The 24,521-nt window shown below is 51.1% G+C and overlaps 1 protein-coding gene across 2 annotated transcripts in view; it reads right to left on the reverse strand.

Moving 5' to 3' along the window:
- ZFYVE16 (zinc finger FYVE-type containing 16) overlaps positions 1-24,521 on the reverse strand; it is a 172,660-nt gene that overhangs the window by 99,961 nt on the left and 48,178 nt on the right. For both annotated transcript variants that reach the window (XM_075325150.1, XM_075325149.1), the window contains 3 exons: positions 19,148-19,394; positions 8,677-8,799; positions 8,424-8,579 (listed from right to left, as the gene is read on the reverse strand). In XM_075325150.1, the coding sequence (XP_075181265.1) occupies positions 8,424-8,579; positions 8,677-8,799; positions 19,148-19,394 (526 nt within the window). The remainder of the gene's footprint in view (positions 1-8,423; positions 8,580-8,676; positions 8,800-19,147; positions 19,395-24,521) is intronic.

Consider the following 24,521-nt stretch of genomic DNA (forward strand, 5'->3'; position numbering starts at 1 on the left):
AGAAGGTACAAAAAAAACCGCACTGCTGTAAAGCTGAGGAGAACGAAGCTCCTGCCGTCCTTATACCGACTTGGCCCAAAGGACAACCGGGCGGACCGCAGAACCTTAAGTGAGGAGCCATCAGCCACTGACATAACGGTCCGGGCTGAGCCACCTGAGGTGAATGAGCCCACTTCTTGACCACCATTGGTGGACAGGGGAAACACAGTCCTCAGAATCACGCTTCATGGGAAGCGAGTGTCAGAGCGGACCCTGGGCTAGTCACAGGGGCCTGAAAACTGGAGTGGTTAAGGAACACACGTTGTGTTCACCTAGATAAGGTAACACCGGTGGATTGAGGTCCAGTACAAAATTAATGTACCGTAGAATCCATATAGAGGTGCCGTCAGCCACTGATACAACTAACCGGGCTGAAAGTCTAGACACCGGAGTGGCTACCCTTGGCGAATGAGTACACTCCTTGACCACCTCTGATGGGAGGGGGAGACAGGCAGCAGAACCCCGCTGTGGGGTCTGCAGGATAGGCTGTGGGCTTGGACGCAGCGGGCTGAAAACTGGAGTGGTTAAGGAACACACTCCTCGTCCTGTTAAAGGTATACTGATGCCTTTCTGTCAGCGGGGAATACTCCCCTGATCAGGCGGATGGAGGTCCAGTACAAGAATAATGGACGCATCCAATCATTCGCAGCTGCGTCACGTACGGACGGATCCGTCCGTGCCCGTGGTAGAGACATCCTCCTCGTCCAGTGAGTCAGCTCGAAATCGGAGCTGCGGGACGGGGAGGACAGGGGACCCTGCGTCTCCCTGTCAGGAGGACGGGGTCTGAGCCCAGAAGGAGAGTCCCTTGTGAGCTTTGCTGAGCGAAGCAGAAAACGCCCTGAGAAGGGGGCTGCATGCACAGCAGATGCCGGGACAGCCGACTCCTGGAAATAGGATTCCCACGGGGGTCAGCCACCGAAACCGGAGCAGCTGGAGGGACCATTAATGAGCCCCCATGCTGAGGGGCCACAGTGGTTATGAGCTCGGTATAGCCGTACGAGACTACCTGCAGTGGATAATACAAAACAGCCTGCAGCCTCAGACATGCTGCAGAGGTGGGGGCTCTGTCTAGAATATCTAGAATACCCATCCACCACACAAGAACCATTACAGTGTGCCGGTTCAGGCAATATGAGGTTACATGCAGAACACGTAGTGTACAGCCTGGAGCTTTGCTGCTGGAGTGAGACATGCTGCTGAGGAGGAGATTCTATAATAAAGAATTAACTCCTACAGAATGCCCTGAGAGTGTATAAAAGTGCACAACCAGAGGTTGTGACTTATCAGGCCGCTATTATGAGTGCCATACGAATTCCAATCCTGGACCCCCAGCCAGTATTCCCTCCCTCTGCTGCAGAGCAGCCAGCGCCGACCAGTGTACTAAGACGCTGAGAAAATGGCGCCAGAGTGAGGGGGGGGGGCGGGGGTTAACCCAGGAGCGGGAATCGGAGGGCGAAGGAGATGTACAGGGGAGGGAATGATCTCCTCAAAAAGGAGCGTCCTCCCCTGTGCAGAGCGGCCGGCGGGCGGCGCTGCAGTGTCCCCCTGCATGACTGACATGCAGGGGGACGAAACGAAACTAGGCCGCGGCTGAAGCCGGGGCCTAGAGTTATGCATGCGGCCGAGAATCAGGCATCGTCGGCGCGGTTCTCAGTAAAAACCGTGGAACCGGCCGGAAACACAGTAGAAAAGCAGCATTATCAAGCAATCACTGTCCCCCACAATAAAAGCCACAATGCAGAAGGACCCTCTGAATAAACGTCTCTATACTTAGCTTTGAGACGCAGGGCCCAGTCCCTGTGTGGTGGGGGTCAGTGCTCCGTCCAGCAGGGTCCTGCACAAGGGCTGCGGATGGAGGCCGGTCTCCTGCAAGGCAGTGAGAACCGTGTTGGCTCCAACTTCAAGCCAGAGCCCCTAAGGGATGGTGAAGGAGCGCGGCATGAAGGGCTCCTGCCCTGAAGTCAACCTTAACAGCACTGCCGCCAGGGGAGTGTGAAGGGACATGCCGGGAGTCCAGTGGACCCGCTTTTCTTCCAAATCTTTAGAAAAAATGAAAAATCAAAAAAGGATGCATGCGTGTGTGTGATCCTCCTGACACAAAGCAAGAAACTGGCTAGATCTGGCTAGCAGGGGGTGTATATGCTAGGAGGGAGGAGCTACACGTTTTTGAGTGTAGTAACTTTGTGTGTCCTCCGGGGGCAGTAGCTATACACCCATGGTTTGGATCTCCCATGGAAGGAACGATAAAGAAAAATCTGTTTGGCGGGCTGGAAGAGAACTCTATCCTGTAGCCGTGGGAGATGATATCCCGCACCCACTGGTCGGAGACGTGTTGAAACCACGCGACGCCAAAGTGGGAGAGCCTGCCACCGACTAAGGACGCTGCTGGCGCGGCCCGATAGTCAAGAGGAGGATGCCTTGGTGGCAGCAGCTCCTCCGTTCTTCTGGGGACGAGGCTTCGAGCGCCAGGTGGGTCTTCGATCCTTAGCCGAGCTAGTGGACGAGGCTGAGGGCTTAGAGGAGGACCAGTTTGAGGAACGAAAGGACCGAAACCTCGACTGGTTCCTGCCCTGGACAGGTTTCCTGGCTTTAGTTTGTGGCAAGGAAGTACTCTTCCCGCCAGTAGCTTCCTTAATGATTTCATCCAATCGTTCACCGAACAGTCGGGTCCCTGAAAAAGGGAGCCCGGCTAGAAACTTCTTGGAAGAAGCGTCTGCTTTCCACTCACGCAGCCACAAGATCCTGCGGATCGCGAGGGAATTAGCGGAGGCTACCGCTGTGCGGTGAGACGCCTCCAAAATGGCAGACATGGCATAGGATGAAAAAGCCGAGGCTTGGGAAGTTAAGGCCACCATTTCGGGCATAGAGTCCCTGGTGAGGGAGTGCATCTCCGCCAGGGAAGCAGAGATGGCCTGAAGGGCCCACACTGCTGCAAAAGACGGGGAGAAAGAAGCCCCTGCCGCTTCAAATACAGATTTGGCCAGAAGGTCAACCTGGCGGTCAGTGGAGTCCTTAAGAGAGGTGCCATCCGCCACAGACACAACTGTCCGGGCTGAGATTCTAGACACCGGAGGATCTACCTTTGGTGACTGAGCCCACTCCTTGACCACCTCTGGTGGAAAGGGGAAACGGTCATCAGAAGTACGCTTAAGAAAGCGTTTGTCAGGACAGGCCCTGGGTTTAGTCACAGTGGCCTGAAACCTGGAGTGGTTAAAAAACGTACTCCTTGCTCTCTTAGGTGAAATAAACTGGTGTTTTTCTACCAAAGAGGCCTGTTCTTCTGACACTGGAGGGTTAAGGTCCAGTACGGAGTTAATGGACGCAATCAAATCGCTAACATCTGCATCACCATCGGTATCAATGGGGTACATAGACGAAGCGTCTGAGCCCACAGTAAGGGCATCCTCCTCGCCCTGTGACTCGGCCCGTGAGCCAGAGCCGTGGGACGAGGAAGGAGAAAAGTCCCTGCGTCTCCGTTTGGGAGGACGGGGTCTGGGATCAGTGAAACATACTCTGTGAGCTCTGCAGAGCGAGTCGGAGCAGCAGAGGCACCCTGAGAAGGGGGCTGATGCATGCTCAGCAGCGTACGGGACAACTGTCCCATGGAGTAGGACTGGAGTAGCTTTGGAAAAAGATGCTACCCAAGCCGGGGGTTCAGCCACCGGGGCTGGAGCAGCCGGAGGGACCCCTGGGGAGACTCCAGGCTGAGGCACCACCACATTAGAGCAGGCATCACAGTGTGAGTTTGTGCTCGGTTCAGGCAATATGAGCTTACATGCAGTGCATATAGCGTACTGCCTTGGAGCCTTGCTCCTGGTGTGAGACATGCTGCTGAGGAGGAGATTCTATAATAAAGAATTAACTCCTTCAGAATGCCCTGAGAGTGTATAAAAGTGCACAACCAGAGGTTGTGGCTTACTAGACCGCTATTTATGTGCCCTCCGGATTCCAAGCTTGGACCCCCAGCCAGATACTTCACTCCTTCTGCAGCTGCAGCAGCCAGCGCCGACCAGTGTACAAAAACGCTGAGAAAATGGCGCTGGAGTGAGGAGGGGGGGCGTGGGTTAACCCAAGAGCGGGAACCGGAGGCTAAGGAGAAGTACAGGGGAGGGAATCATCTCCTCAGAGAGGAGTGTGCTCCCCTGTGCTGAGCGGCCGGTGGGCGGCGCTGCACTGTCCCCCTGCGTGACTGATATGCAGGGGAACGAAAACGAAAGTAGGCTGCGGCTGAAGCCGGGGCCTAAAGTTATGCATGCGGCCGACAATCAGGCATCATCGGCGCGGTTCTCAGGAAAACCCAGAGAACCGTCCGGAAACACAGGAAAAAGACAAATGACGCAGCATTGCCAAAGTAACCCACTGTCCCCCAATAAAAAGTGCCCCACTCGTGCAGAAGGACCCCCTGAATAACGTCTCAATACTTAGCTTTTTAGACGCAGGGCCCGGTCCCTAGGGGGGGTGGGGGTTCAGTGCTCCGTCCAGCAGGGTCCTGCAAAAGGGCTGCGGATGGAGACCGGTCTCCTGCAAAGCAGTGAGAACCGTGTTGGCTCCAACTTCAAGCCAGAGCCCTAGGGGATGGTGAAGGAGCGCGGCATGAAGGGCTCCTGCCCTGAAGTCAACCTTAACAGCACCGCCGACACAGTGGGGTGAGAAGGGACATGCCGGGAGTCCGGTGGACCCGCTTTTCTTCCAAATCTTTAAATAAAAATGAAAAATCAAAAGAGGTGCATGTGTGTGTGTGACCTCCTGAACACAAAGCATTGAACTGGTTTGGTCCTGTCATCCAGGGGGTGTATATGCTCGGAGGGAGGAGCTACACTTTTTAGTGTAGTACTTTGTGTGTCCTCCGGAGGCATAAGCTATACACCCATGGTCTGGGTCTCCCATAAAGGAACGATAAAGAAACTTACATTTATAATGTGTCAGAATTACTGTACAACTCAGAGAATAGGTAGTAAACTTTTAAAAGGATTATACAACCATACTAATAAGGATTAACAAAGCAAGTATGCCAGCCTCATCAGGTCTAGGAGATCTATTTATTCTCGCTTCCATTATACTTGGTACTGCAGTCTCACCTATACAAGCAGCCAACTGCTCATTTCCAGTACCGAGCACCCGAGCATGGTAGTGCCCGCTCATCACTAGTTACAAGTACCGAGGACCCGAGCATGGTAGTGCCTGCTCATCACTAGTTACGAGTACTGAGCACCTGAGCATGGTAGTGCCCGCTCATCACTAGTTACAAGTACCGAGCACCCGAGCATGGTAGTGCCCGCTCATCACTAGTTACAAGTACCGAGCACCCGAGCATGATAGTGCCCGCTCATCACTAGTTACAAGTACCGAGCATGGTAGTGCCCGCTCATCACTAGTTACAAGTACCGAGCACCCGAGCATGGTAGTGTCTGCTCATCACTAGTTACGAGTACTGAGCACCCGAGCATGGTAGTGCTGACTCATCACTAGTTACGAATACTGAGCACCCGAGCATGGTAGTGTCCGCTCATCACTAGTTACGAGTACTGAGCACCTGAGCATGGTAGTGCCCGCTCATCACTAGTTACGAGTACTGAGCACCTGAGCATGGCAGTGCTCACTCATCACTAGTTACGAGTACTGAGCACCTGAGCATGGTAGTGCTCACTCATCACTAGTTACGAGTACTGAGCACCTGAGCATGGTAGTGCTCACTCATCACTAGTTACGAATACTGAGCACCCGAGCATGGTAGTGCTCACTCATCACTAGTTACGAGTACTGAGCACCTGAGCATGGTAGTGCTCACTCATCACTAGTTACGAATACTGAGCACCTGAGCATGGTAGTGCTCACTCATCACTAGATACGAGAACGGAGCACCCGAGCATGGTAGTGCTCGTACATTACTAGTTACAAGTACCGAGCACCCGAGCATGGTAGTGCCCACTCATCACTAGTTACAAGTACCGAGGACCCGAGCATGGTAGTGCCTGCTCATCACTAGTTACGAGTACTGAGCACCTGAGCATGGTAGTGCCCGCTCATCACTAGTTACGAGTACTGAGCACCCGAGCATGGTAGTGCCCGCTCATCACTAGTTACGAGTACTGAGCACCTGAGCATGGCAGTGCTCACTCATCACTAGTTACGAGTACTGAGCACCCGAGCATGGTAGTGCCCGCTCATCACTAGTTACGAGTACTGAGCACCTGAGCATGGCAGTGCTCACTCATCACTAGTTACGAATACTGAGCACCTGAGCATGGTAGTGCCCGCTCATCACTAGCTACGAGTACTGAGCACCCGAGCATGGTAGTGCCCGCTCATCACTAGATACGAGTACTGAGCACCTGAGCATGGTAGTGCTCACTCATCACTAGTTACGAGTACTGAGCACCCGAGCATGGTAGTGCTCACTCATCACTAGATACGAGTACTGAGCACCCGAGCATGGTAGTGGTCACTCATCACTAGTTACGAATACTGAGCACCCGAGCATGGTAGTGCCCACTCATCACTAGTTACAAGTACCGAGGACCCGAGCATGGTAGTGCCTGCTCATCACTAGTTACGAATACTGAGCACCCGAGCATGGTAGTGCCCACTCATCACTAGTTACAAGTACCGAGGACCCGAGCATGGTAGTGCCTGCTCATCACTAGTTACGAGTACTGAGCACCTGAGCATGGCAGTGCTCACTCATCACTAGTTACGAGTACTGAGCACCCGAGCATGGTAGTGCCCGCTCATCACTAGTTACGAGTACTGAGCACCTGAGCATGGCAGTGCTCACTCATCTCTAGTTACGAGTACTGAGCACCTGAGCATGGTAGTGCCCGCTCATCACTAGCTACGAGTACTGAGCACCCGAGCATGGTAGTGCCCGCTCATCACTAGATACGAGTACTGAGCACCTGAGCATGGTAGTGCTCACTCATCACTAGTTACGAGTACTGAGCACCCGAGCATGGTAGTGCTCACTCATCACTAGATACGAGTACTGAGCACCCGAGCATGGTAGTGGTCACTCATCACTAGTTACGAATACTGAGCACCTGAGCATGGTAGTGCTCACTCATCACTAGTTACAAGTACCGACCACCCGAGCATGGTAGTGCTCACTCATCACTAGTTACGAATACTGAGCACCCGAGCATGGTAGTGCTCACTCATTACTAGATACGAGAACGGAGCACCCGAGCATGGTAGTGCTCGTACATTACTAGTTACAAGTACCGAGCACCCGAGCATGGTAGTGCCCACTCATCACTAGTTACAAGTACCGAGGACCCGAGCATGGTAGTGCCTGCTCATCACTAGTTACGAGTACTGAGCACCTGAGCATGGTAGTGCCCGCTCATCACTAGTTACAAGTACTGAGCACCCGAGCATGGTAGTGCTCACTCATCACTAGTTACGAGTACTGAGCACCCGAGCATGGTAGTGCTCGCTCATCACTAGTTACGAGTACTGAGCACCCGAGCATGGTAGTGCTCACTCATCACTAGTTACGAATACTGAGCACCCGAGCATGGTAGTGGTCACTCATCACTAGTTACGAATACTGAGCACCTGAGCATGGTAGTGCTCACTCATCACTAGTTACGAATACTGAGCACCCGAGCATGGTAGGGCTCACTCATCACTAGATACGAGAACGGAGCACCCGAGCATGGTAGTGCTCGTACATTACTAGTTACACTTATAAAAATAAGGAGAGACAAAAAAAAATCTCTGTTCTAAACGGGGTGTTAAAGTAAACATCTCCTTTAATTCTGGGCTGCAGTGCTCACAATTCTATTTGACAGAACTTGGACGTCAAATGCAAGTGGATGCAGTTAATAGGCTGAAGCGCTCATGTGGCAGAATAATGTAATGTGATTCCCAGTGATCTGGCACAGACATCAAATAAGAGATTTTTTTTTCTTTATTTTTTTGTTTTGTTTTTTTTTTATCTTACATGGGGAACCATAACATTTAAAGGGAATTTGTCACTAGGTTTTTGCCACCTAATTTGAGCAGCATAATGTAGAGACAGAGACCCTGATTCCAGCGATGTGTCACTTACTGAGCTGCTTAGTGTAGTTTTGCTACAATCACTGATTAATCAGCAGTAAATTATCATTACAAGACTACTTGGCGTGCTGCAGGTAGTCCAGCATATTCATAAGCTCTGCATAACTACTAGATCTGCAGCAGAGAAAACATTGACAGCAAACAGCACAGTAAGTGACACATTGCTGAAATCAGGGTCTCCGTCTCTACATTATGCTGCTCTCAGATGGGGGAGCAAAAATCTGATTACAGATTCCCATTAAGAAAGGTGTGTTGTAGTAATGCTGCGGGTAGGGGGCTCACATTGTGAGATGACATACAGACCAGGGCAGCCCTCATCACCGTACCTCTCTGTGCATCCTTGTAGATGGTTACCATCAGTTTAAATACATCTTTGGGAACAGAGTCTTCATCCGGCAAGCAATTCAATATTATTACAATTTCAGCCTGGCCTAAGCCATGTAATCCATTTGTTGCGAAAAACCAGCACTTTTCTGAAGCATCTGAATAGAAAAGAAAATCAAAGTGTCAAGTGCTATTCATGTGGTTACATATTGCACCAGGGGTATTTGGAAATCTTACACACATCGGCTTACTCACAGGTTACTAACTTCACATTAACAAGTAAATTAGCATTTAGGATAAATGTTATTGGGTTCGGCCCATCTTCTTCCAACAGTGACATGACTCCTTCGTGGGTCGGTCTGTTTTCCACCAGAGAATCTGCAACACATAAAATGTCAAAGATGTCAATAGCTCAAGAGACGCATGGTGTACTAGTTATAAAAGCGAAAAAATGCAATTCATTAACGCCACATTATTAAAGGGAATCTGTCAGCAGGTTTTTGCTACGTCATCTGAGAGCAGCATAATGTAGGCAAAGAGATTCTGAATCCAATGCTGTATCACTTAGATTACTGAGTGCAGTCGCTCTGACACAATCAGAATTTTCAGTTTGTCATGTAGCAGAGCCGAGTGAGTTTCCCCACCCACCCCAGGCTATGTATAGAGATTGTACACTGACAGTGAGGGGTCAAGCACAGCAGGGGGTGTGCCAGACTGCCCTGCAAGTGAGTTTCTAGTCCAGTAATGATAAAGGCCCTGCTGCTTAAAACAAACATAGCAAATAAACAAAAGATCGGACTGTGACAAAACAGGCATGCCTGAACTTTCTGCGTGGCCTTCAGCTTACATAGCAAACACTTGCTGACAGATTCCCTTTAAAGCACCACACTCTTTATTTTCAGCACTGAAGTAGCGCTTTAAATCTAACTTTCTGGCCCCGTCATATACTCACCCTCAGTCATTTTCATCTTTTTTGGCACCGCTCTGGTCCCTCTGTGTAAGTTTGTGACTAACTTCTGACTGGCCAGAAATCATTAAGGAATAACGTTTGGAACTCCATTCTATGTCTGAACTGGGTGCAAAAAACCTAAAAAACATCACTATGGGGAGATAAGGTATGCACACCAGTGACTATGGAAGGGGAATACATGGAATAGCAGAAACTGCTGTGTGAATACTGACATGAAAAATTCAATAGCTATTTGTAAGAATGAAATGTGAAAAATGGAACCTGCATTACTGCCATGAATATATGAATAAAGAGAAATTTAGCTACTGAATTGATCAATGCAGAAGAGCCCCAACACTACGCCAAAGTATTTCTCTACGTTGGGGTCCCTAGCTTGTGTGTGTCCTCTCATGCAGTTAAAAAACTTACCGTGTATGGGACGCTGAGACCCAGGCTATATATGCGTATAATGTGGATTGGCAATAGGTGTGTATGGGGAGGGTTCACAAACGAAAAACTACTAACATTAAGGAATAACGTTTGGAACTCCATTCTATGTCTGAACTGGGTGCAAAAAACCTAAAAAACATCACTATGGGGAGATAAGGTATGCACACCAGTGACTATGGAAGGGGAATACATGGAATAGCAGAAACTGCTGTGTGAATACTGACATGAAAAATTCAATAGCTATTTGTAAGAATGAAATGTGAAAAATGGAACCTGCATTACTGCCATGAATATATGAATAAAGAGAAATTTAGCTACTGAATTGATCAATGCAGAAGAGCCCCAACACTAGGTGTGTATGGGGAGGGTTCACAAACGAAAAACTACTAACTGGGGCTCTTCTGCATTGATCAATTCAGTAGCTAAATTTCTCTTTATTCATATATTCATGGCAGTAATGCAGGTTCCATTTTTCACATTTCATTCTTACAAATAGCTATTGAATTTTTCATGTCAGTATTCACACAGCAGTTTCTGCTATTCCATGTATTCCCCTTCCATAGTCACTGGTGTGCATACCTTATCTCCCCATAGTGATGTTTTCTTCAGCGCTCTATTGGGAGACCCAGACGATTGGGGTATAGCTACTGCCCTCCGGAGGCCACACAAAGCACTACACTAAAAAGTGCAAGGCCCCTCCCCTTCTGGCTATACCCCCCCGTGACATCACGGGTTCTCCAGTTTTAGCTTTGTGTGCGAAGGAGGTCAGACATCCATGCATAGCTCCACAGTTTTTAGTCAGCAGTAGCTGCTGACTATGTCGGATGGAAGAAAAGAGGGCCCATATAGGGCCCCCAGCATGCTCCCTTCTCACCCGTGGATGGTGTTGTAAGGTTGAGGTACTTATTGCTAGTACAGAGGCTGGAGCCCACATGCTGTTTTCCTTCCCCATCCCCATGAGGGGCTCTGGGTGAAGTGGGATCTTACCGGTCTCCAGGCACAGAGACCGAGCTCCATCCACAGACCCAAAAGAACCTGCTGGATATGGAGCTGAGTATCGTCAGGGACAGGGCCCTGCTACATCAAGGTACTCTGTGTCCCCGGGCAAGCGCGCACAGACACACACCAGCATTGCTGGGAGTGTTAGTGCGCCGGGGACAACAGCGCGGAGCGCTGGTGCTATTATTCACTGCAGCTTTGCTGAGTGAATTTATGTATTGAAAACGGCCGCGCCGGCCGCTGCTGATTGTTTTTTACATTGTGGCGCGGCTGGGACTTGTGGTGCGCCGGGGGACTTCGGCGTCGGCCGTGCACATAGGACGGCCGCGCTTATTACTCGAGTCCCCGGCTTTGCGGCCTAGCTTTCGTTTCGTTCCCGCCCCAGCCCTGCCAGTCAGAGGAGGGGCGGGACGCTGTACAGAAGCTCAGCGCAGGGAGCTGGAGTCTGCTTTGCATTCTCCAGCCCCCTCTCACTGAACACAGTGAGACGCCGGGTTCCCGCTCTTGGCTGGGGCTCGCCCACGGCCCGCCCCTCTGCACAGGACGGGGAAGAGAAGCCGGCAGCCATTATGGTTTCCACTCTGGGAGAACGGAACCAGTCACAGGTTTTTGGGCGACCTCACACCCGCTCTTGTGCGGGCGGTAAGCAGTACTGACACCACTAATGCTGAAGTGGGCTTTTGGACTGTGTGCTGATATGCTATGCACTGTACTGTACTGTCGCTATTCTGGGCAACAGCAGCAAATAAGCAATGCTGCTGAGGCACAAGCTTTCAATGCTTCGTCGTTTGCATGTGCTGCAGTGTTTACTGTCAGATTGGGCAACAGCAGCAGTAGAGCAATTTGTGCTAAGGCACAAGCTTTCAATGCTGCTTCGCTTGCATGTGCTGCACGGTTTATTGTTATGATATACATTCACTGTATGTCGCTATTCTTGGCTAATGCGCCCAGATAAACAGACAAAAGCAGCAGTAGAGCAATGGTGCTACGGCACAAGTTTTCAATGCTGCTTGACTTGCATGGGCTGCAGTGTTTACTGTCATGCTTGTATGCTATACATTCACTGTATGTCGCTATCCTTGGCTAATGTTCCTGGATAAATAGACAACAGCAGCAGAAAGGCTAGGGTGCTAACGCGCAAGCTTTCAATGCTGCTTGGATTGCATGGGCTGCAGTGTTTACTGTCAGGCTTGTATGCTATACATTCACTGTATGTCGCTATCCTTGTCTCATGCTCCTAGATAAATAGACAACAGCAGCAGAAGAGCAAATGTGCCAAGCCACAAGTTTTCAATGCTGCGTGTACTACATGTACTGAAGTGTTTATTTGTACTTCATGCTTGTATGACTATTCACTGTACGGTCGCTATCCTCGGCTAGGCTCTTAGATAGCTAGACAACAACAGCAGAAAAAGACAAGTTGCCAATGCACGGGCTTTCTATGCTGCTTGTACTGCATGTCATACGGTTCCAGGACCCCCAGTGCGTGCAATTGCTCAACCGGGGTCTCTGCTATATGTGGCCAAAAGAACCACCTGTGATCTCTGTCCAGAGACAGGGACGAAGTTGCAGTTTTTCCGCTGATATATATTGTCTGTGACTATGACTGACATCTTACAGACTTTGCACCCCAAGCAGACCGTGGGCAATATGGTTGCACTGACCCTGGCCGCCCTGATTTGGAGCATCTCAAGGCGCCAGAGTGATTCCAGGCATCCCAGAGAGCAGGCATCCGACACGGTCGACAGTCCCAGATGGCCTAAGCGGGCTCGCTGGGATTAGCCCTCGACTCCATCACTGGTCAAGGTCCCAGCTGGAGTACTCTCTGTACGTTGAGGCAGACGTAGCTGTTCAGGACTCTGATCCTGAGACCGCTCTCAATCCGGATACACCGGATGGTGACGCTATAGTGAATAATCTTATTGCGTCCATCAACGAAAGGTTGGGTATTTCTCCCTCAACTCCTCCAGTGGAGGGGTCAGCTTCACAGCAAGAGAAATCTCTATTTCAGTATCTCAAGCGTATATTGAGTACTTGTTTAGCACTCTGACTCCAGAGAAGCAGTCCAGAAACGACACGCTTATCACGATAAGCGTTTCTCCGACCGTATTAATGAGACACGTGTCGCTCCCCCCTGACGTGGTCAAGCGCTAGACCCAGTATCCAAATGTGGATCCCCCAATCTCCATGTTTGCAGCTAGATCTATAGTGGTAGTGGTGGATAGGACTTCACTTCAAAATGCCATTGACAGGCAGATTGGCCTCTGGTTGCAATCTGTCTATGAAGCTATCGGCAGGTCGGTTGCTCCGGCAGTCGCAGCCGTGAAGGCACTCCAAGCTATTTCAGCTAGTATTGCGCAGGGGGTCGCTGTCACAGGTACTCTCGGTCCCAGCAGCGTCTTTCACTCGCAATGTCGGCATGGCGAATCATGCGGTTATTGCTGTCCGAGACTCTACGAGCCGGACGTCAGTGGCACCCGCCAACTCCGTGTTTTTACGCAGAGGCTAGTAGTTGAGAGATTGGAACAGAGGCTGCTTCCAACGAAGTGCTTAACCAGGTTGCCTTTATCTAGTGATAGTCTGTTGGTAAGGGTTGAATGAAATCATTCAACTATCCAAGACGACTCAAAAAGCCCAGAAGGGCATAGATTCCTAGCGGGCTCAATCACGCCCGGGGAAGGCAGCCGGAGGACCCGCTACCAAAGTGTTTTTCCTCATAATTTTCAGCCCTCTCACTCCGCAACCGCGGGGGGGCAGACTCCCCCGCTTTAGCGGCATTTACCTACCGCAGGTCAAGGGCCTGTGAGTGTCAGTTTGTTTTCAAACTACCGCACCGACCGAGCCGAGGCTCTTCTGCAGGCGGAAAGAGCGGTAATCCCTGTTCCTCTTCAGGAACCAGATACGCATTTTGCTCCGACCTGGTCGTGGTGCCAAAATAGGACGGCTCCTTCCGTCCCGTTCTGGCATTTATACTGCTTAACAAGCACGTGAAAACCAGGCGGTTCCGGATGGCATCACTCCGCTCCGTCATTGCCTCTCTGTCTCAAGGAGTTTTCCTAACATCAATAGACATCAGGATGCTTATCTACACGTGCAGATTGCTCCGAGGCACCGGCGTTGGCTACGATTCGTTATTAAAGACGAGAATATTTCGTTTCGTAGCCATACCCGTTGGCTGGCGACAGCCCCACGGGTGTTCACCAAGTTCGTGGCAGCAGAGGGAGCAGTCCCGCGCTCTCACGGTCACTCTGTGATCCTTTACTTGGGCAATCTACTGGTCAAGGCACTCTCCTTTAGAAGCATGCCAACACAACCTGAACATGGCGCTGGACTCTTCCCAGAGTTTCGGGTGGGTCTTCAACTTTTCAAGGTTGAACCCAATCGCTGGCATCTCCTGGAGAGTTTTCACACTCTCTCAGCGATAGTGAAGCTTCCGCTGGACAAACAGCGTTCACTACAGACGAGGGGGCAGTCTCTCCTTCAAGGAGGCGCCTCATCCAGAGGCGAGCTTTTTTCACGCAGTTTCATCTGCGTCCGCCTCAATAGCACCTTCTTCGCTTATGGGAGGGAAGTCGATGTCCCTACACAGGAACGTGTCACTTTTCCAGACGGTCAAAGACCGTCTTCAGAGGAGTCCACTCTTCAACTCAGTGGTCTGGAGCTCTGGGCAGTGTATCTTGCACTGCAAGCCTTCCTGCAGTGGCTGGAATGCAAATAGATCCGAATTCAGTCGGACTATCCACAGCGGTGGCATACACCAACCACCAAGGCGGACTACGCAGTCGACAAGCCTCCCAAGAGGTCCGGCGGATTCTGCTATGGGTAGAAGACAGAGCATACACCATATCAGCTGTTCATATCCCGGGCGTACAACACTAGGAAGCAGACTTCCTCAGTCGCCAGGGCGTGGACGCAGGGGAATGGGCTCTGCACCCGTTTGTTTTCAAGAAATCTGTAGCCGCAGGATGAAGACGGACGTCGACGTCATGGCTTCTCGGCAACAACAAGGTCCCGATTTTCATGACGCGGTCTTACGATCAAAGAGCTCTGGCGACAGGCGCCTTGGCTCAGGATTGGTCACAGTTCCAGCTACCGATTGCTGCCACACCATCCTCGTCGCCCCAAACTGGCCGGGGAGGTCGTGGTACCGAGATCTGTGGCACCTCACCGTCGGTCGACCGTGAGCACGACGTCATTGCCACCATGAGACGGGCTAGCCAGCCGCGGTCTGCCAAGATCTACCACAACTCGTGGAAGATATTCTTATCTTAGTGTTCTGCTCAGGGAGTGTCTCCCTGGCCATCGGCATTGCCTACTTTGCCTTCTCTCCTGCAATCTGGTTGGGAAAGAGGTTGGTCGCTCGGCTCCCTTTAAGGGCAAGTCTCGGCACTATCCGTGTTCTTTTCAGAAGCGTCTAGCACGTCTTCCTAAGGTGCGCACGTTACTACAGGGGGTTTGTCATATTGTGCCCCCGTACAAGCGGCCGTTAGATCCATGGGATCTGAACAGGGTACTAGTTGCTCTCCAGAAGCCGCCTTTCGAGCCTCTGAGGGAAGTTTCCCTTTCGCGCCTGTCACAGAAAGTGGCCTTTCTGGTTGCGATCACGTCGCTTCGGCGAGTGTCTGAGCTGGCGGCTCTGTCATTCAAGGCTCCCTTCCTAGTGTTCCACCAGGACAAGGTAGTGCTGCGCCCTATTCAGGAGTTTCTCCCTAAGGTTGTATCCGCGTTTCTTCTTAATCAGGATATATCCTTACCTTCCTTTTGTTCTCATCCGGTTCTCCGGTATGAAAAGGATTTACAGTTGTTAGTTCTGGGGAGAGCACTCAGAATCTACATTTCCCGCACGGCGCCCATGCGCCGCTCTCATGCATTTTTTGTCCTTGTCGCTGGTACGCGCAAGGGGTTGCAGGTTTCTAAAGCCACCATGGCTCGATGGATCAAAGAACCAATTCTTGAAGACTACCGTCCTGCGGGGCTTCCGGTTCCTTCAGGGCTGAAGGCCCATTCTACCAGAGCCGTAGGTGCGTCCTGGGCATTACGACACCAGGCTACGGCTCAACAGGTGTGCCAGGCAGCTACCTGGTCGAGCCTGCACATTTTTTCACCAAACATTATCAGGTGCATACCTATGCTTCGGCGGACGCCAGCCTAGGTAGAAGAGCCCTGCAGGCGGCAGTGGCTTCCCCATAGGGGAGGGCTGTCTTGCAGCTCTAACATGAGGTATTTCTTTACCCACCCAGGGACAGCTTTTGGACGTCCCAATCGTCTGGGTCTCCCAATAGAGCGCTGAAGAAGAAGGGAATTTTGTTACTTACCGTAAATTCCTTTTCTTCTAGCTCTTATTGGGAGACCCAGCACCCGCCCTGTTGTCCTTCGGGATTTTTTTGTTGTTTGCGGGTACACATGTTGTTCATGTTGAACGGTTTTTCAGTTCTCCGATGTTACTCGGAGTTAATTTGTTTAAACCAGTTATTGGCTTTCCCCCTTCTTGCTTTGGCACTAAAACTGGAGAACCCGTGATGTCACGGGGGGGTATAGCCAGAAGGGGAGGGGCCTTGCACTTTTTAGTGTAGTGCTTTGTGTGGCCTCCGGAGGGCAGTAGCTATACCCCAATCGTCTGGGTCTCCCAATAAGAGCTAGAAGAAAAGGAATTTACGGTAAGTAACAAAATTCCCTTCTTTTAGGTTTTTTGCACCCAGTTCAGACATAGAATGGAGTTCCAAACGTTATTCCTTAATGTTAGTAGTTTTTCGTTTGTGAACCCTCCCCATACACACCTATTGCCAATCCACATTATACGCATATATAGCCTGGGTCTCAGCGTCCCATACACGGTAAGTTTTTTAACTGCATGAGAGGACACACACAAGCTAGGGACCCCAACGTAGAGAAATACTTTGGCGTAGTGTTGGGGCTCTTCTGCATTGATCAATTCAGTAGCTAAATTTCTCTTTATTCATATGTTCATGGCAGTAATGCAGGTTCCATTTTTCACATTTCATTCTTACAAATAGCTATTGAATTTTTCATGTCAGTATTCACACAGCAGTTTCTGCTATTCCATGTATTCCCCTTCCATAGTCACTGGTGTGCATACCTTATCTCCCCATGGCCAGAAATCATGTCACAAGTGCTCAATACAAGTCCATGAGAGCCAGATCGAGTCAGCACAAGGCTCTCATAGACTTGTATTGAGTTGTGACCTCTGGTGCGCACCATGAAACACAGGAGCTGCCGGTAAGTCACAAATCGCTGGAGAGACCGACCGGAGCGGCGGTGAAAACAGATGAAGATGGCAACAGGCAAGTATAAGACAGGAGGTGGCAGACTTAGGGGTACTTTGCACACTACGACATCGCAGCTTCGATGTCGGTGGGGTCAAATCGAAAGTGACACACATCCGGCGTCGCAGTCGATATGGTAGTGTGTAAATCATTTTTGATACGATTAAGGAGCGCAAAAACGTCCAAATCGTATGATTGGTGTAGCGTCGATCATTTCCATAATTTCGGAAGGACCGATGTTACGATGTTGTTCCTTGTTCCTGTGGCAGCACACATCGCTGTGTGTGAAGCCGCAGGAGCGAGGAACATCTCCAACCTGCGTCCTGCGGCTCACGCCGACTATGCGGAAGGACGGAGGTAGGCGGGATGTTTACGTCCCGCTCAGCTCCGCCCCTCTGCTTCTATTGGCCGCCTGCCGTGTGACGTCGCACGATCCGACCCCTTAATAAGGAGGCGGATCGCCGGCCAGAGCGACGTCGCAGGGCAGGTGAGTGCATGTGAAGCTGCCGTAGCGATAATGTTTGGTACGGCAGCTATCTCCATGATATCGCAGCTGCGACGGGGGCGGCGACTATCACGCTCGGCATCGCAGCATCGGCTTGCGATGTCGTAGTGTGCAAAGTGCCCCTTAGATTTAAAGCACCAATCCAGCGGTGCAATAAAAAAAAAACCCGCTGACATGGTGCTCCAAATATGTCAAGAATCTCCCATTAATATCCACTGACTGCCATATTATATGCCAATACATTCAAGAATGGCTGAAAACTGGAACACGAACATTACAAAGGCAAAGTGGATGTTACAATTTATCTTTTTGTACTTTTAATAAAACACAGAATCAGGTAAACTATTTGCTAAATGGAAGGAATAACTGAGCGAGAAAAGTCAGGGACACAACACTGGAGGATTGCGATACGGTCAGGACCAGAATGATTAGCAGTGTGAAGAAACCATCTGCATATCGATGCCCCCTGCCCCTTACACTGTAACTGCTATCCTATTGCATCCACAACGTATTTACATTACCCCAAATGTAAGTTCCCAATCACAAAGCTGTAGAATTGGATTTTGGTCCTGTACAATGGTAATATACTTTGGGAAAAGATGCCCACATACATCCAATATATAGTAGATGGTTTATTAATATAAACACTACAATCAATCCCTTTCACAAAATTAGGCAGATTCTGAAAACTCACAAAACTCAATTCCAAAGCTACAGTATAAAGTATGTGCAGACAAATTCTATTTCAGGTGGATTCCGCATGAAAAAACACCACAAAAAATTAACATAACGCACATATCCCATCTTATGTCACTTTTAATTGCTTCAGGAGTCGTAAAACCTTGAAAGTAATAACATGTTCATTCTTCGGGCGGCTTAGTTTGGAACTTTACAACACAGAGCAAAGAGGCTGACAGCAAAAGCCACTGAGAAGGCACCGGCGAAGAAGCCTCAGGAAAGTGACTAGCACGATCTTAAAGATGCACATGTCCTTAAAGGGAATCTGTCACCAGATTTTTAGTCCTCCATCTGAGAGTAGCATAATGTATAGACAGAGATCCTGATTCCAGTGATGTGTCACTTAGGCTAGTTTCACACAGCATGTGACCGGAGCTTGTCGAGCTGCCATTGTACTGGATCACACTGTACTGAAGTGTGCCAGATCCGCCGAAAAGACGGATGTGTGAAAAGGCCCTTACTTACTGTCATTTTGAGAAAAAAAAAATCAATGTTTTCTCTGCTGCGGATCTAGCAGTTATATAGAGCTAATGAATGTGCTGGACTACCTGCAGCACGCCAAGTAGTCCTTTAATGATAATCTACTGCAGATTAATCAGTGATTTTAATCAAACCTACACTTAGCTCGGTAAGTGACATCGCTGGAATCAGGGTCTCTGTCTCGACATTATGCTGCTCTCAGATTAGTTTGCAAAACCCTGGTGACAGATTTTCTTTCATAAAAACATACTAAAACGATGGCTAAAAACATACAGAATTGTCATCATATAAGTATAAAGTGTCTAACTCCACAGCAATTACCTTCACTTTCTCCAATTGTCATTAACAGGGGGGGCAGGCCGGCGTCATCGTCCGGTATCAGACTGACCTCTCGGCTCACACATTTCTCCGTGCGGCACAGCATTCTGTAGTCGGACGCAGAGGACACTTTGAAGACACTGCTTGTTTCCTCCGTAGCAGATACCTGTGCTGTGGGCACTTCATGTGGGGTCTCCGGCTTTTCTAGGCTATCAGATTCCTTAGCACTATCCTGAAAGGGTCCAAGGGCCTGAGAGGAAAAGTAGGGAATTTTGTTTACTTACCGTAAATTCCTTTTCTTCTAGCTCCTATTGGGAGACCCAGACAATTGGTGAATAGCTTCTGCCTCCGGAGGCCACACAAAGTATTACACTTTAAAAAGTGTAACCCCTCCCCTCTGCTATACACCCTCCCGTGCATCACGGGCTCCTCAGTTTTGGTGCAAAAGCAGGAAGGAGGAAACTTATAAATTGGTCTAAGGTAAATTCAATCCGAAGGATGTTCGGAGAACTGAAAACCATGAACCAAAAGAACAATTCAACATGAACAACATGTGTACACAAAAGAACAACCAGCCCGAAGGGCACAGGGGTGGGTGCTGGGTCTCCCAATAGGAGCTAGAAGAAAAGGAATTTACGGTAAGTAAACAAAATTCCCTTCTTCTTTGTCGCTCCATTGGGAGACCCAGACAATTGGGACGTCCAAAAGCAGTCCCTGGGTGGGTAAAAGAATACCTCGATAAAAAAAGAGCCGAAAACGACCCCCTCTTACAGGTGGGCAACCGCCGCCTGAAGGACTCGCCTACCTAGACTGGCGTCTGCTGAAGCATAGGTATGCACCTGATAGTGTTTCGTGAAAGTGTGCAGACTAGACCAGGTAGCTGCCTGACACACCTGCTGAGCCGTAGCCCGGTGCCGCAATGCCCAGGACGCACCCACGGCTCTGGTAGAATGGGCTTTCAGCCCCAAAGGAAGCGGAAGCCCAGAAGAACGGTAGGCTTCAAGAATCGGTTCCTTGATCCACCGAGCCAAGGTTGACTTGGAAGCCTGCGAACCCTTACGCTGGCCAGCGACAAGGACAAAGAGGGCATCTGAACGGCGCAGGGGCGCCGTGCGAGACACGTAGAGCCGGAGTGCTCTCACCAGATCTAATGAGTGCAAATCCTTTTCACATTGGTGAATTGGATGAGGGCAAAATGAAGGTAAGGAGATATCCTGATTGAGATGAAAAGGGGATACCACCTTAGGGAGAAATTCCGGGACAGGACGCAGAACCACCTTATCCTGGTTAAAAACCAGGAAGGGGGCTTTGCATGACAGCGCTGCCAGCTCCGACACTCTACGGAGCGATGTAACTGCCACTAGAAATGCCACCTTCTGCGAAAGACGTGATAAAGAGACATCCCGCAGCGGCTCGAAAGGTGGTTTCTGAAGAGCCGTTAGCACCCTGTTAAGGTCCCAGGGTTCCAGCGGACGCTTGTAAGGTGGGACTATGTGGCAAACTCCCTGCAGGAACGTGCGGACCTGCGGAAGCCTGGCTAGACGCTTTTGAAAAAATACGGATAGCGCCGATACTTGTTCCTTGAGAGAGCCGAGAGACAAACCCTTGTCCATTCCGGATTGAAGGAATGAAAGAAAAGTGGGTAAGGCAAAGGGCCAGGGAGTAAAACCATTATCAGAGCACCAGGATAGGAAGATCCTCCAAGACCTGTGATAGATCTTGGCGGACGTTGGTTTCCTGGCCTGTCTCATAGTGGCAATGACATCTTGAGATAACCCTGAGGACGCTAGGAGCCAGGACTCAATGGCCACACAGTCAGGTTGAGGGCCGCAGAATTCAGATGGAAAAACGGCCCTTGTGACAGCAAGTCTGGGCGGTCTGGGAGCGCCCACGGTTGACCCACCGTGAGATGCCACAGATCCGGGTACCACGACCGCCTCGGCCAATCTGGGGCGACGAGAATGGCGCGACGACAGTCGGACCTGATTTTGCGCAGCACTCTGGGCAGCATCGCCAGAGGAGGAAATACATAGGGCAGTCGAAACTGCGACCAATCCTGAACTAATGCGTCCGCCGCCAGAGCTCTGTGATCTTGAGACCGGGCCATGAATGCCGGGACTTTGTTGTTGTGCCGTGACGCCATGAGATCGACGTCCGGCGTTCCCCAGCGGCGACAGATCTCTCGAAACACGTCTGGGTGAAGAGACCATTCCCCCGCGTCCATGCCCTGTCGACTGAGAAAATCTGCTTCCCAGTTTTCTACGCCCGGGATGTGAACTGCGGAGATGGTGGAAGCTGTGGCTTCCACCCACTGCAGAATCCGTCGGACTTCCTGGAAGGCTTGACGACTGCGAGTGCCGCCTTGGTGGTTGATGTATGCGACGGCAGTGGCGTTGTCCGACTGGATCTGGATCTGCCTGCCCTCCAGCCACCGATGAAAGGCCAATAGGGCTAGATACACTGCCCTTATCTCCAGAATATTGATCTGAAGGGATGACTCTATCGGAGTCCAGGTTCCCTGAGCCCTGTGGTGGAGAAAAACCGCTCCCCACCCTGACAGGCTCGCGTCCGTGGTGACCACAGCCCAGGTGGGGGGTAGGAAGGATTTTCCCTGCGACAGAGAGTTGGGAAGGAGCCACCACTGAAGTGACATCTTGGTTGCAAGGGAAAGAGAGACGTTCCTGTCGAGGGAAGTCGACCTCCTGTCCCATTTGCGGAGAATGTCCCACTGGAGTGGCCGCAGATGGAATTGCGAGAAGGGCACTGCCTCCATCGCTGCCACCATCTTCCCCAGGAAGTGCATGAGGCGCCTCAAGGGGTGTGACTGACCCCGAAGAAGAGATTGCACCCCTGTCTGCAGCGAAAGCCGTTTGTCCAGCGGTAGCATGACTACTGCTGACTGTGTATGAAACTTCATCCCAAGGTATGTCAGTGATTGGGTCGGTGTCAACTTGGATTTTGGGAAGTTGATGATCCACCCGAACTGCTGGAGAGTCGCCAGAGCGACGGAAAGGCTGTTTTGACACGCCATCTGAGAGGGTGCCCTGACCAGAAGATCGTCTAAGTAGGGAATCACCGAGTGGCCCTGAGAGTGTAGGACCGCCACAACAGATGCCATGACCTTGGTGAACACCCTTGGGGCTGTCGCCAGGCCGAAAGGCAAAGCCACGAACTGAAGGTGTTCGTCCCCGATGGCGAAACGCAAAAAGCGTTGATGTTCGGGTGCGATCGGCACATGGAGAGAAGCATCCTTGATGTCGATCGATGCTAGGAAGTCTCCTTGTGACATCGAAGCGATGACCGAGCGGAGAGATTCCATCCGAAACCGTCTGGTGCTCACATGTCTGTTGAGCAGTTTGAGGTCCAGAACGGGACGGAACGAGCCGTCCTTCTTTGGCACCACAAACAAGTTGGAGTAAAAGCAGCGACCATGTTCCTGGGGGGGGAACAGGGATCACAACTCCTTCTGTCTTCAGAGCGTTCACCGCCTGAAAAAGTGCATCGGCTCGCTCGGGGGGCGGAGAGGTTCTGAAGAAACGAGTCGGGGGACGAGACCTGAACTCTATCCTGTAACCGTGAGACAGAATGTCTCTCACCCATCGGTCTTGAACATGTGGCCACCAGGCGTCGCAAAAGCGGGAGAGCCTGCCACCGACCGAGGATGCGGTTCGGGGATGCCGAGAGTCATGAGGAGGCCGCCTTGGAAGCAGTGCCTCCTGCGGCCTTTTGGGGGCGTGACTTGGACCGCCACGCATAGGAGTTCCTCTGGCCTTTCTCCGGCCTGCTGGACGAAGAGGATTGGGGCTTGGCGGAGGGACGAAAGGACCGAAACCTCGATTGTATTTTCCGTTGCTAAGGTCTCTTCGGTTTGGACTGGGGTAAGGAGGAGTCCTTTCCCTTGGATTCCTTAATAATCTCATCCAATCGTTCGCCAAACAAGCGGTCGCCAGAAAACGGCAAACCGGTTAAGAACCTCTTGGAAGCCGAGTCTGCCTTCCATTTGCGCAGCCACATGGCCCTGCGGACTGCCACAGAGTTAGCGGATGCCACCGCTGTACGGCTAGCAGAGTCTAGAACTGCGTTCATGGCGTAGGAAGAAAAAGCTGACACCTGAGAAGTCAAAGACGCAACCTGCGGAGCAGAATTACGTGTGATCGCAGTAATCTCAGCCAGACAAGCTGAGATAGCTTGGAGTGCCCACATGGCTGCAAAAGCCGGGGCAAAAGACGCGCCCGTGGCTTCATAGATGGATTTCACCAGGAGCTCTATCTGCCTGTCAGTGGCATCCTTTAGCGATGAGCCATCTGCAACCGATACCACAGATCTAGCCGCCAATGTAGAGACTGGGGGATCCACCTTGGGACATTGAGCCCACCCCTTAACAACGTCAGAGGGGAAGGGGTAACGTGTGTCAGTAAGGCGCTTAGTAAAGCGCTTGTCCGGAACCGCTCTGGGCTTCTGGACACCATCTCTGAAGTTAGAGTGATCGAAAAACGCACTCCGTGTACGTTTAGGGAACCGAAACTGGTGTTTCTCCTGCTGAGAAGTCGACTCCTCTACAGGTGGCGGCGGGGGAGATATATCTAACACCTGGTTGATGGACGAGATAAGGTCATTTACTATGGCGTCCCCTTCAGGTGTATCAAGATTGAGAGCAACGTCAGGGTCAGAGCCCTGAGCTGCGACGTCCGCCTCGTCCTCCAGAGAGTCCTCAAGCTGGGAACCCGAGCAGCGTGAAGAAGTCGGGGAAGATTCCCAGTGGGCCCGCTTAGCCGGTCTGGGACTGTGGTCCGGGCCGGAGTCCTCCACATGAGACCTAGGGCCCCCCCTGGGAGCGCGCTGCGGCGCGGACAGAGAGGGGCCTGGAGGCGAAGATCCAACAGGGCCCGGGGCCTGTGGAAGGACCGGTCTGGACTGTAAAGCTTCAAGCAGCTTGGCAGACCATTTGTCCATAGACTGAGCCATGGATTGTGAGAGTGACTCAGAGAGTTTTTCAGCAAAAACTGCAAACTCTGTCCCTGCCGCCTGGACAGGGGGAGCAAGGGGTTCTACCTGAGCCGAGGGGCCCACTAGTGACCGAGGCTCCGGCTGAGCAAGCAAAACAGGGGTTGAGCATTGCTCACAGTGAGGGTAGGTGGAACCCGCAGGTAACTTAGCCGCACAAGAGGTACAGGTCGCAAAATAACCCTGTGCCTTGGCACCCTTGCTCCTTGTGGACGACATGCTGTTGTCTCCTAGGAGAGTGATCACTGAGGGTATATGGGAAAGGGTATACAGCCCGACCAAACAGAAATATATAAATATATATATAGTATCTATTCCGGCACCCTAAGGGGACCAGCACCGGGTGACCGGTGTGGCTTACCGACCGCTAAAA

Source organism: Anomaloglossus baeobatrachus, chromosome 1 (genome assembly GCF_048569485.1).
Source record: "Anomaloglossus baeobatrachus isolate aAnoBae1 chromosome 1, aAnoBae1.hap1, whole genome shotgun sequence".
NCBI classification, from domain to species: Eukaryota; Metazoa; Chordata; class Amphibia; order Anura; family Aromobatidae; genus Anomaloglossus; species Anomaloglossus baeobatrachus.